This window comes from Scyliorhinus canicula, chromosome 11 (genome assembly GCF_902713615.1).
Source record: "Scyliorhinus canicula chromosome 11, sScyCan1.1, whole genome shotgun sequence".
NCBI lineage: Eukaryota > Metazoa > Chordata > Chondrichthyes > Carcharhiniformes > Scyliorhinidae > Scyliorhinus > Scyliorhinus canicula.
In genome coordinates, this window is record NC_052156.1 from 6,823,697 (window position 1) to 6,836,976 (window position 13,280).

At 60.1% G+C, this 13,280-nt stretch overlaps 1 protein-coding gene across 4 annotated transcripts in view; it reads left to right on the forward strand.

Moving 5' to 3' along the window:
* Positions 1 to 8,496: 8,496 nt before the first annotated feature.
* LOC119973647 (monoglyceride lipase-like) overlaps positions 8,497 to 13,280 on the forward strand; it is a 79,395-nt gene continuing 74,611 nt past the window's right edge. For 3 of the 4 annotated variants that reach the window (XM_038812026.1, XM_038812029.1, XM_038812030.1), the window contains exon 1: positions 8,498 to 8,793. In XM_038812026.1, coding sequence (XP_038667954.1) covers positions 8,645 to 8,793 — 149 coding nt within the window. In that variant the 5' untranslated portion in view covers positions 8,498 to 8,644. Of the gene's footprint in view, positions 8,794 to 13,280 lie in introns of all 4 variants that reach the window. The other variant, XM_038812027.1, reaches the window with a different exon arrangement.

The window sequence follows — 13,280 nt, forward strand, 5'->3', positions numbered from 1 at the left end:
TGCCTTCGCGACCCACGCCCATGGCGAGCGACCTTCACGACCCACGCCCATGCCAGGTTGCCATCGCGACCCACGCCCATGCCGGGTTGCCTTCGCGATCCACGGCCATGCCGGGTTGCCTTCGCGACCCACGCCCATGCCGGGTTGCCTTCGCGACCCACGCCCATGCCAGGTTGCCATCGCGACCCACGCCCATGCCGGGTTGCCTTCGCGACCCACGCCCATGCCGGGTTGCCTTCGCGACCCACGACAATGCCAGGTTGCCATCGCGACCCACGCCCATGCCGGGTTGCCTTCACAGCCCACGCCCGTGCCGGGCTGCCTTCGTGACCTCTGCCCATGCCGGGTTGATTTCACAGCCCACACCCATGCCGGGCAACCTTCACGACCCACGCCCATGCCGGGTTGCCATCGCGATCCACACCCATGCCGGGTTGCCTTCGCGACCCACGCCCATGCCGGGTTGCCATCGTGACCCACGCCCATGCCGGGTGACCTTCACGACCCACGCCCATGCCGGGTGACCTTCGCGACCCACGCCCATGCCGGGTGACCTTCACGACCCAAGCCCATGCCGGGTGACCTTCACGACCCACGCCCATGCCAGGCTGCTTTCGTGACCACGCCCATGCCGGGTTGCCATCGATACCCACGCCCATGCCGGGCAACCTTCATGACCCACGCCCCTGCCAGGCTGCTTTCGTGACCACGCCCATGCCGGGCTGCCTTCACAGCCCACGCCCCTGCCAGGCTGCTTTCGTGACCACGCCCATGCTGGGTTGCCTTCACGACCCACGCCCATGCCGGGCGACCTTCACGACCCACGCCCATGGCGGGTTGCCTTCGCGACCCATGCCCATGCCGGGCGACCTTCACGACCCATGCCCATGCCGGGCGACCTTCACGACCCACATCCATGCCGGGCGACCTTCACGACCCACGCCCATGCCGGGTGACCTTCACGACCCACGCCCATGCCGGGTGACCTTCACGACCCACGCCCATGCCGGGCGACCTTCATGACCCACGCCCCTGCCAGGCTGCTTTCGTGACCACGCCCATGCTGGGTTGCCTTCACGACCCATGCCCATGCCGGGCGACCTTCACGACCCACGCCCTTGCCGTGTTGCCTTTGCGACCCACGCCCATGCCGGGCGACCTTCACGACCCACGCCCATGCCGGGCGACCTTCACGACCCACATCCATGCCGGGCGACCTTCACGACCCACGCCCATGCCGGGCGACCTTCATGACCCACGCCCATGCCGGGCGACCTTCACGACCCACGCCCATGCCGGGCGACCTTCATGACCCACATCCATGCCGGACGACCTTCGCGACAAACGCCCATGCCGGGCGACCTTCATGACCCACGCCCATGCCGGGCGACCTTCATGACCCACGCCCCTGCCAGGCTGCTTTCGTGACCACGCCCATGCCGGGTTGCCATCGCGACCCACGCCCATGCTGGGTTGCTTTCACGACCCACGCCCATGCCGGGCGACCTTCATGACCCACGCCCCTGCCAGGCTGCTTTCGTGACCACGCCCATGCCGGGTTGCCTTCACAACCCACGCCCATGCCGGGTTGCCTTCGCGACCCACGCCCATGCCGGGCAACCTTCGCGACCCACGCCCATGCCGGGCTGCCTTCACGACCCACGCCCATGCCGGGCGACCTTCATGACCCACGCCCATGCCGGGCGACCTTCACGACCCACGCCCATGCCGGGCGACCTTCATGACCCACATCCATGCCGGGCGACCTTCGCGACAAACGCCCATGCCGGGCGACCTTCATGACCCACGCCCATGCCGGGCGACCTTCATGACCCACGCCCCTGCCAGGCTGCTTTCGTGACCACGCCCATGCCGGGTTGCCATCGCGACCCACGCCCATGCTGGGTTGCCTTCACGACCCACGCCCATGCCGGGCGACCTTCATGACCCACGCCCCTGCCAGGCTGCTTTCGCGACCCACCCCCATGCCGGGTTGCCTTCGCGACCCACGCCCATGCCGGGCTGCCTTCGTGACCCACGCCCATGCCGAGCGACCTATGCGACCCACGCCCATGCCGGATGACCTTCACGACCCACGCCCATGCCGGGCGACCTTCGCGACCCACACCCATGCCAGGTTGCCTTCACGACCCACGCCCATGCCGGGTTGCCTTCGGGACCCACGCCCATGCCGGGTTGCCTTCACGACCCACGCCCATGCCAGGAGGAGTCAGGGTGGCAGCAGCCGGAGTCAGAGTGGCAGCAGCCGGAGTCAGGGTGGCAGCAGCAGGAGTCAGGGTGGCAGCAGCCGGAGTCAGGGTGGCAGCAGCCGGAGCCAGGGTGGCAGCAGCAGGAGTCAGGGTGGCAGCAGCAGGAGCCAGGGTGGCAGCAGCCGGAGCCAGGGTGGCAGCGGCCGGAGCCGGGGTGGCATCAGCTGGTGTCAGGGTGGCAGCGGCCGGAGCCAGGGTGGCAGCAGCCGGAGTCAGGGTGGCAGCAGCCGGAGTCAGGGAGGCAGCAGCCGGAGCCAGGGTGGCAGCAACCGGAGTCAGGGTGGCAGCAGCAGGAGCCGGAGTCAGGGTGGCAGCAGCCGGAGTCAGGGTGGCAGCAGCCGGAGCCAGGGCAGCCTGAGCCAGGGTGGCAGCGGCAGGGGTCAGGGTGGCATCAGCAGGAGCCAGGGTAGCAGCAGCCGGAGCCAGGGTGGCAGCAGCCGGAGCCAGGGTGGCAGCAGCCGGAGTCAGGGTGGCAGCAGCCAGAGCCAGGGCAGCAGGAGCCAGGGTGGCAGCGGCAGGAGTCAGGGTGGCAGCAGCCGGAGTCAGGGTGGCAGCAGCCGGAGCCAGGGTGGCAGCAGCCGGAGTCAGGGTGGCAGCAGCCGGAGTCAGGGTGGCAGCAGCCGGAGCCAGGGCAGCCTGAGCCAGGGTGGCAGCGGCAGGGGTCAGGGTGGCAGCAGCCAGAGCCAGGGTGGCAGCGGCTGGAGTCAGGGTGGCAGCAGCAGGAGCCAGGGTGGCAGCAGCAGGAGCCAAGGTGGCAGCAGCAGGAGCCAGGGTGGCAGCGGCCGGAGTCAGGGTGGCAGCGGCCGGAGCCAGGGTGGCATCAGCTGGTGTCAGGGTGGCAGCGGCCGGAGTCAGGGTGGCAGCAGCTGCGGGGACTACAGGATAAGGTGATGTCAAAAACAGGGTTTGGAAAGGGGAGGATTTCGGAGATATACAAGGAGTTGATGGAGTGGGAAGGGGCCCCGATCAGGGAAGTGGGAAGAGGAGCTGGGAAGGGGGCTGGAAATGGAAAAGTGGGAAAAAGCCTTGAAGAGAGTCGATTCATCCTCGTCCTGTGCCAGACTTAGCTTGATCCAGTTCAAAGTGGTCCACAGGGCCCACATGACGGTAGCCTGGATGAACGGATTCTTTGAGGAGGTGGGGGATAAATGTGGGTGGTATGGGGGTAGCCCGGCAAACCACGTACATGTGTTCTGGGCATGTCCGAAGTTGAGGGGATTCTGGCAGGGATTTACGGGCGTTATGTCAGAAGTCCTGGAATTTAGGGCGACTCCGAGTCCAGAATTGGCAATATTTGGGGTATCGGATGATCCGAGGGCCAAGCGGGGGAGGGAGGCCGATGTCCTGGCCTTCCCATTCCTGGTGGCCGGAGACAGATTTTGCTGGGATGGAGGGACTCGGAGCTCCTGAAGTCAGGTGTGTGGGTCAGTGATTATGGCGGGGTTTCTAAGGCTGGAAAAAATCAAGTTGGCCTTGAGAGGATCAACTCAGGGGTTCGCCCAGAGATTGCAACCGTTCATCGATTTCTTCAAAGAACATTGACCGTCAGCAGGGGGAATAGTGGAAAATAGGAGGCATGTCAGTGTTAGCTAAGGGCAGGGAACTCAGTATCGGGGTGATTAGGGAATAGGGCGTGGGCAGGAGGGGACATTGTTTTTTTAGGATTTTTGCGTGTGTTGGCCCACGCGGTTGTTTAAGAAATATTGATGTATGCGGTAGTCGGTATTAGGGGTATTACGGTACCCAGGTTGAGGCTGTAAGACCATTGGTGTGGGAGGTACCTGAGACAGCAAGATCATTGGTGAAGCCTGCCTGCTGGTTCCGCCCAGTAAGGCGGAGTATAAGAGTCTGTGTCTCCCCAGCTGCTGCATTCTGTACCTGCGCCGCTGGGGGAAACACCGAGTCCAATAAAGCCTTCAATTGTCATCCAATCTCGCTTCTGGAGTAATTGATCGAGCATCAATGTATTAAACTGAAATTACAAATGCTTCAATAAAATATTTTCTAAAAACAAGATTTCTTGCTTTGTTGGCAGTGGGCCCCAAGGTTTGGAAAGTGGACCACGTTGTCCAAGGCTTCATCGTTTTGATAACCATGGGTCAGTGCTGTGTGGCAGGGGCAGGTTGGTAGAGGACCTCTGACTGACAGATGTTTAGTATAAGGTCCACGCTCTTGTATGCCTCATTGAACGTGCTGACGGTGGCGTGGAGCTCGGCCTTCGAGTTTGCCCATGCACAAGCATTATCTGCATATGATAGCTCAATGACAGAGGATGTGATAACCTTGGATCTGGCCTGCAGGCAGTGGAGGTTGAACAGATTCCCATTTGTTCTGTAGTTTAGCTCCCCTCACGCGGGGAGCTTGCTGAGGGTGAGTTGGAGCATTGCAACAAGGAAGCTCGAGAAGTGACTGCAGAGAATTGTGAGGCAATGCATTTTGGGAGAAGAAACATGGGCAGACATTACAGGCTGAATGGTACAACCTTGAGGGGAGTACAGGAGCGGAGGGACCTCAGGGTTCAAGTCCATAATTCTCTGAAGATTGCCAGACAAGTTGCAACAGATGTTAAGAAGGTTCATAGCAGTGTCTTTCAAACTTTTTTTCCGGGGACCCATTTTTACCTAATGGGCTGCCTTCACGACCCACGCCCATGCCGGGCGACCTTCGCGACCCACGCCCATGCCGGGTTGCCTTCACGACCCACGCCCATGCCGGGTTGCCTTCGCGACCCACGCCCATGCCGGGTTGCCTTCACGACCCACGCCCATGCCGGGTTGCCTTCACGACCCACGCCCATGCCGGGCGACCTTCGCGACCCACGCCCATGCCGGGCGACCTTCACGACCCACGCCCATGCCGGGTTGCCTTCACGACCCACGCCCATGCCGGGTTGCCTTCACGACCCACGCCCATGCCAGGTTGCCTTCACGACCCACGCCCATGCCGGGTTGCCTTCGCGACCCACGCCCATGCTGGGTTCCCTTCACGACCCACGCCCATGCCGGGCTGCCTTCACGACCCACGCACATGCCGGGCTGCCTTCGCGACCCAAGCCCATGCCGGGCTGCCTTCACGACCCACGCCCATGCCGGGTGACCTTCACGACCCACGCCCATGCCGAGCGACCTTCACAACCCACGCCCATGCCGGGTTGCCTTCACAACCCACGCCCATGCCAGGAGGAGTCACGGTGGCAACAGCCGGAGCCAAGGTTGCAGCAGCCGGAGTCAGGGTGGCAGCAGCCAGAGCCAGGGTGGCAGCAGCCGGAGTCAGGGTGGCAGCAGCCGGAGCCAGGGTGGCAGCAGCCGGAGCCGGAGTCAGGGTGGCAGCAGCCGGAGCCAGGGCAGCCTGAGCCAGGGTGGCAGCGGCAGGGGTCAGGGTGGCAGCAGCCGGAGTCAGGGTGGCAGCAGCCGGAACCAGGGTGGCAGCAGCCGGAGCCAGGGTGGCAGCAGCCGGAGTCAGGGTGGCAGCAGCCGGAGCCGGAGTCAGGGTGGCAGCAGCCGGAGCCAGGGCAGCCTGAGCCAGGGTGGCAGCGGCAGGGGTCAGGGTGGCAGCGGCCGGAGTCAGGGTGGCAGAAGCAGGAGCCAGGGTGGCAGCAGCAGGAGCCAGGGTGGCAGCAGCAGGAGCCAGGGTGGCAGCGGCCGAAGTCAGGGTGGCAGCGGCCGGAGTCAGGGTGGCAGCATCCTGAGCCAGGGCAGCCGGAACCAGGGTGGCAGCAGCCGGAGCCAGGGTGGCAGCAGCCTGAGCCAGGGTGGCAGCGGCAGGAGCCAGGGTGGCAGCAGCCTGAGCCAGGGCAGCCGGAACCAGGGTGGCAGCAGCCGGAGCCAGGGTGGCAGCGGCAGGAGCCAGGGTGGAGCAGCAGGAGCCAGGGTGGCAGCAGCCTGAGTCAGGGTGGCAGCGGCAGGAGCCAGGGTGGCAGCGGCAGGAGCCAGGGTGGCAGCGGCAGGAGCCAGGGTGGCAGCATCCTGAGCCAGGGCAGCCGGAACCAGGGTGGCAGCAGCCGGAGCCAGAGTGGCAGCAGCAGGAGCCAGGGTGGCAGCAGCCGGAGTCAGGGTGGCAGCAGCCGGAGTCAGGGTGGCAGCAGCCGGAGCCAGGGTAGCAGCAGCCGGAGCCAGGGTGGCAGCAGCCGGAGCCAGGGTGGCAGCAGCCGGAGCCAGGGTGGCAGCAGCCGGAGTCAGGGTGATAGCAGCAGGAGTCAGGGTGGCAGCAGCCGGAGCCAGGGTGGCAGCAGCAGGAGTCAGGGTGGCAGCAGCCGGAGCCAGGGCAGCCTGAGCCAGGGTGGCAGCGGCAGGGGTCAGGGTGGCAGCAGCCGGAGTCAGGGTGGCAGCAGCCGGAGCCAGGGTGGCAGCAGCCGGAGCCAGGGTGGCAGCAGCCGGAGTCAGGGTGGCAGCAGCCGGAGCCGGAGTCAGGGTGGCAGCAGCCGGAGCCAGGGTGGCAGCAGCAGGAGCCAGGGTGGCAGCAGCCGGAGCCAGGGTGGCAGCAGCAGGAGCCAGGGTGGCAGCGGCCGAAGTCAGGGTGGCAGCGGCCGGAGTCAGGGTGGCAGCATCCTGAGCCAGGGCAGCCAGAACCAGGGTGGCAGCAGCCGGAGCCAGGGTGGAGCAGCAGGAGCCAGGGTGGCAGCAGCCTGAGTCAGGGTGGCAGCGGCAGGAGCCAGGGTGGCAGCGGCAGGAGCCAGGGTGGCAGCATCCTGAGCCAGGGCAGCCGGAACCAGGGTGGCAGCAGCCGGAGCCAGAGTGGCAGCAGCAGGAGCCAGGGTGGCAGCAGCCGGAGTCAGGGTGGCAGCAGCCGGAGCCAGGGTGGCAGCAGCCGGAGCCAGGGTGGCAGCAGCCGGAGCCAGGGTGGCAGCAGCCGGAGCCAGGGTGGCAGCAGCCGGAGTCAGGGTGGCAGCAGCAGGAGTCAGGGTGGCAGCAGCCGGAGCCAGGGTGGCAGCAGCAGGAGTCAGGGTGGCAGCAGCCGGAGCCAGGGTGGCAGCAGCAGGAGCCAGGGTGGCAGCAGCCGGAGCCAGGGTGGCATCAGCTGGTGTCAGGGTGGCAGCAGCAGGAGCCGGAGTCAGGGTGGCAGCAGCCGGAGTCAGGGTGGCAGCAGCCGGAGCCAGGGTAGCAGCAGCCGGAGTCAGGGTGGCAGCAGCCGGAGTCAGGGCAGCCGGAGCCAGGGTGGCAGCGGCCGGAGTCAGGGTGGCAGCAGCAGGAGCTGGAGTCAGGGTAGCAGCAGCAGCCGGAGTCAGGGTGGCAGCAGCCGGAGCCAGGGTGGCAGCAGCCGTAGTCAGGGTGGCAGCAGCCGGAGCCAGGGTGGCAGCAGCCGGAGTCAGGGTGGCAGCAGCCGGAGTCAGGGTGGCAGCAGCCGGAGTCAGGGTGGCAGCAGCCGGAGTCAGGGCAGCCAGAGCCAGGGTGGCAGCAGCCGGAGTCAGGGCAGCTGGAGTCAGGGTAGCAGCAGCCGGAGCCAGGGTGGCAGCAGCTGGAGTCAGGTTATCAGCAGCCGGAGTCAGGGTGGCAGCAGCCGGAGTCAGGGCAGCCGGAGCCAGGGTGGCAGCAGCCGGAGTCAGGGTGGCAGCAGCCGGAGTCAGGGTAGCAGCAGCCGGAGTCAGGGTGGCAGCAGCAGGAGCTGGAGTCAGGGTGGCAGCGGCCGGAGTCAGGGTGGCAGCAGCAGGAGCTGGAGTGAGGGTGGCAGCAGCCGGAGTCAGGGTGGCAGCAGCAGGAGCTGGAGTGAGGGTGGCAGCAGCCGGAGTCAGGGTGGCAGCAGCCGGAGTCAGGGTGGCAGCAGCCGGAGCCAGGGCAGCCGGAGCCAGGGTGGCAGCAGCTGGAGTCAGGGCAGCAGGAGCCAGGGTAGCAGCAGCCGGAGCCAGGGTGGAGCAGCAGGAGCCAGGGTGGAGCAGCAGGAGTCAGGGTGGCAGCAGCCGGAGTCAGGGTGGCAGCAGCCTGAGCCAGGGTGGCAGCAGCCGGAGTCAGGGTGGCAGCAGCCAGAGTCAGGGTGGCAGCAGCCAGAGCCAGGGTGGCAGCAGCTGGAGCCAGGGTGGCAGCAGCCGGAGTCAGGGTGGCAGCAGCCAGAGTCAGGGTGGCAGCAGCCAGAGCCAGGGTGGCAGCAGCTGGAGCCAGGGTGGCAGCAGCCAGTACAGAGGGGTCCTGCCGCCGAATTGAGAGTTCCCCGTGTGTTCCGCCCATTGTGTCGCTGTCCCTTACGTGCGTTACTGAAGGTCAGCCAGCGGCCGGCAGTGTTGCTGTTTCGCACCTTCCTCTGCGGGGGGTGGGGGGGGGAGGCGGACAGATGGATTGAAGGGATGGCTGTTTGCAGCAGAGGCTGGCACCCCGCACAGAGGCTCGCTCATGGCCACGGGCCACTAGCCCACTTGCTGCCCCTGTTCCTCTGTCCTGTCTGAGATGGGTTGTAGCTGCGCCAAACAGCCCGAGGTGTTGGAAAATCGCAAAACACCCCAGGGGGTGCTGTACAGCGGCTTGCCCCACTTCATCAACGCCGATGGGAATTACCTGTTCTGCAGATACTGGCCACCGCCACAGAAACCATTCAGGTTAGAGTCTACCTCAATCTACATCAGTGCAACAGGACAAGGCGTTTGCTCCATGGAGAGTGCATTTGGATTGCCCACAGTCCAGCTCAAAGGAGACCATTCGGCCCACCCAGTCTGCACCGGCCCCCCGGAAAGAGCACCCCACCCAAGCCCACGCCTCCGCCCCGCGCCCGCAACCCATTAACCCCACCCAGCCTAAGGGGCACGTAAGCCCGGTCAACCCGTCTAACATCTTTCGGGGCTTGTGGGAGGAAACCGGAGCACCCGGAGGAAACCCACGCAGACACGGGGAGAACGCGCAGACTCCGCACAGGCTGTGACCCGAGCCGGGAATCGAACCTGCGACCCTTGAGCAGTGAAGCAACTGTGCTAACCACTGTGCTACCCTGCCGCCCCAGCAGCATGCAAAGCCCACACTGCCTGCTCCTCAATAGGGTTGGGATTTGCAGCCCAGTGCAAAATGCGCCGGGATTGGCCACAAGCTCAGTATCAGGCCCAGCAGGATTTATGGCAGGCCATTATGATCATGCACATTAGGAGCAGGAGAATGCCACTCAGCCCCTGAAGCCTACCCCGCCGTTTAAGAAGATCATGGCTGATCAGATTGTGACCTCAACCCCGCATTCCCCCAGTAACCTTTCACCCCCTTCGTTATTCAAGTATCTATCTAGCTCTGTCTTTAAAAAAAAGACTCTGCTACCACTGGCTTTTGAGGAAGAGAGTTCTAGAGACTGTAGCTGGCCAGCACTGATTATCGGCTGAAAGGGGAGGTGCTCTCAGGTTACAGCAGGTACCTCTGTGATCTCTGACAGGGTTCACAGAATTTACAATGCAGAAGGAGGTCACCTGGCACATCGGGTCCGCACCAGCCCCCGGAAAGAGCACCCCACCCAAGCCCACATCCCCATAACCCAGCAACCCCACTCAACCAACACTAAGGGCAATTTTGGACACTAAGGGCAATTTAGCATGTTTGGAAGGGAGGGGTCCAGCGAATGAGAAACAGCATTGAGAGAGGACGCCAAGGCTCTCAAACGTAGTCTCGGAGGCCTTAGTGATGGAGGTGAAGGGGAGGCAAGACGGATATGTTTCCCACGGGAGTTACGGTCTTTTGAGCCATGCTTCAATTCTGGAATCTTCCCGTCCAGTTCTAACATACACTGGGATTGGAACACAGAAAAATAACCCCGACCGAGGGATCCTCGTAATGTGTGAAGGTCCTTCAACAGGTTTTCCTTTTTGTTGATAATGACTTCATCATGTGGGCAGCATGGTAGCACAGTGGTTAGCACAGTTGCTTCACAGCTCTAGGGTCCCAGGTTCGATTCCCGGCTTGGGTCACTGTGTGTGCGGAGTCTGCACGTTCTCCCCGTGTGTGCGTGGGTTTCCTCCGGGTGCTCCGGTTTCCTCCCACAGTCCAAAGATGTGCAGGTTAGGTGGATTGGCCATGATAAATTGCCCTTAGTGTCCAAAAAAAGGTTGGGTTGGGTGGGGTTACTGGGTTACGGGGATAGGGTGGAGGTGTGGGCTTAGGTAGGGTGCTCTTTCCAAGGGCCGGTGCAGGGCCGAATGGCCTCCTTCTGCACTGTAAATTCTATGATTCTATGATTATTACAATCCCCGATCAGGCCCCAATAGTGTCTAGGATACTGGACAGAAACCCCACTATTTTATTTTAATTTTGTAAGACTGTGAGGAAAGGACACCTCGGTCCAGGAATGATTTCAGGAAAAATAGGTATACGGAATATTAAAACAAACTTTATCACTAACACAGTATTAAAATATCTTTAACATCACACAAGAAAAAAAGCTTACCCCTTAACCAATGCTAGTCAATACAGTGACGCAATAACCCTTTCCCCTAGTGGGACAGGGAAAGGATCCAGGGGGGGAAGAGTGGAAACTAGTTGTTATATTACTTTGTTTGCTGCAAAGGGAAAAAGTATGGAGGTGCACACACTCTGGATTCTTTCAAATTGATGAGAGCTTTATTAGGAGGTGTTGCTCCTACAATCAAAGGGGGACATCTGCAAAGCTGACGCAAACACTCTGCTGACGTCATGACACATCACATGATGCATAACTAGGAGGGATGGATTCTCTGATACGTAACACCTCTCCCTCTTACTTCATTGTTGCAATGACAACAATTAACATTTATTCAAGATTCACTAATTCGAAGATCTGTCAAAGAGAAATGACGTGTGTTAAGGTAATAGTGGAACTTTTTTACCCCAAAAATTATGCTCCAAGAGTTTCTTTTTCGAGTTGAATGTAATTAGTTTCTGCGCTAGTAAGATTGCGTGAAACAAATTCTATTGTCGTTCCTCTCCTGTAAGCGCAGTGCTTGAGACGACTGCACAAACCCCATAGGGTGAGGCTGCATCAACCATCCCCACAGATGTAATGGCGGAGTGTTCCTGAGTTTTGCGGAGGGGATTGACATTGCTCTACTTCCTCTTCAATTTGAGATCTAATCCTGACCACCAAAAATAAAAACGTGCCAGTTCCTTACTCCACCAGATGTCCCTCCTGCAGTTGGTCAAGGCAAGCACATTGCAACTTTAGCTTATGATTACGATGCGCAAACAGCTCCAACTTCTGTATGGAGTCTTTTACCTCATGGTGTACCTCATTCCTCTGACCAGTGCCATGCCTATTTGGCACAAAGAAAAATGTGCAACGGCTGCAATCGTGTTGCTAAATTCAACATGAATTTACCATAATAATTGACCAATCCTAAAAATCAACCTTACTTGTGTCACATTTTGAGGACGTGGTGATTCAAAGATTGCTGACATTTTCTTCGGCTCCTTGTGTCCATAGCTTTGCCGATGATGTGACCACGGTAATTTCTGGATGTTTGAAAAAGTCGCACTTTTTAACTCTCGGATTGTAGCTTTGTAACCGCTTCAGTGTGCCTATTAACTTGAACCGGTGATGAGTATGTCATTAAGATAGAGGGGCTCGTTTAGCACAGTGGGCTAAACAGCTGGCTTGTAATGCAGAACAAGGCCAGCAGCGCGGGTTCAATCCCTGTACCGGCCTCCCCGAACAGGCGGCGGAATGTGGCGACTAGGGGCTTTTCACAATAACTTCATTGAAGCCTACTTGTGACAATAAGCTATTATTATTATTATAACATTACACTCCATTCAGCCCACTTTGAATTTGATACATGGATCTTTGAAAAAGAGCAGGAGCAGACGTTATTCCAAAATAAGTTTTCTGTAATGAAATAGAAATCACGATGATGATTAGCGGCTGTGATTCCGAAGCCACATTTATCTGCAGATATGCCTGTGAAAGGTCAATTTTACTGAATTTCTGCCCCCCCCCCGGAAAGTCCAGCAAACAAGTCTTCAATCAGAGGCAGTGGATAATTACCTGCGCACAGTACAGGGTCAATAGCTTTTAAATCTCCACAAATTCTCACTGAGCCATCAGGTTTCAATACAGGAACTATTGGTGTTGCCCAATCACTTGTAGCAACAGGTTCAATGACTCCTGTTTGTACGAGTCTTTCTAGTTCTTCTTCAATTTTTGGCCTGAAGGCGAATGGTAGGGTTGGAGCTTTGAGACATTTGGGCGTGCTGTCAGGCTGGATTTTTAGGTGCACCTCAACTCCACCCATGGAGCATACTTTATTCATAAAATTTATAAGAGTACATTACAAAACATTTCAAATTGAATGCTACAGAAAGTGCAATAAAATTCAACTTTGTATGTTCCACTCTGAGCTGCCCCAATACAACTTCAATACTCTTGGATCCATAACATCTTGGTTCTCCAGCACATTTAGGGAGGATCCCGATGATGTATTGGGGAGCCCCTCTAGGATGTCCCCATGTAAGGTTTTATCCGGAAATTGCTCAGAAGTGCTAATTTCCTCTGGACAGTTAAGCTGGGCTGGGAACCACCTGACCAAAGTGATTTAAATCACTAACTTTGGGTGGTTCTACCAGTTTTACCTTGATAGTTATGCTGAAAGAGTTAGAGGAAAGAAATTACTCCGAACTCCAAAGTAACTATTTAAAAAACTCAGACTCAGCCTCGCACAGGATAACCCCCCGAGGAGACCCAACACACACGCCCTCCCTGCCCACCCCCCCCCCCCCCCCCACCCCCCCATCGCGGGCCGGAGAATTAGGGCGGCCCCGGCGCCCATTGAGTTGCACCGGACCCCGCCATTCTCCGAGGTGGGCGGTGCGACTCACGCCGGGCCAGTTTATGGGGGGGCGGGAGAATTGAGTGGACGGCAGGGGCGGGATTCACGCCAACCCCTGGCGATTCCCTCACCCGGCGGGGGGTCGGAGAATCTTACCCGAGGGGTGATTGATCACTGACGTTGCACAATGGGCTAATGGGCCTCTTTCCTTGCTGTAAAATATCTATGACCACTCCATATCCTCCCATTTATTGAATTTTCCCTTTGCCCACTCAAATGCATCACCTCACACTTCTCCTAAATTCCAGTTTCCCCTT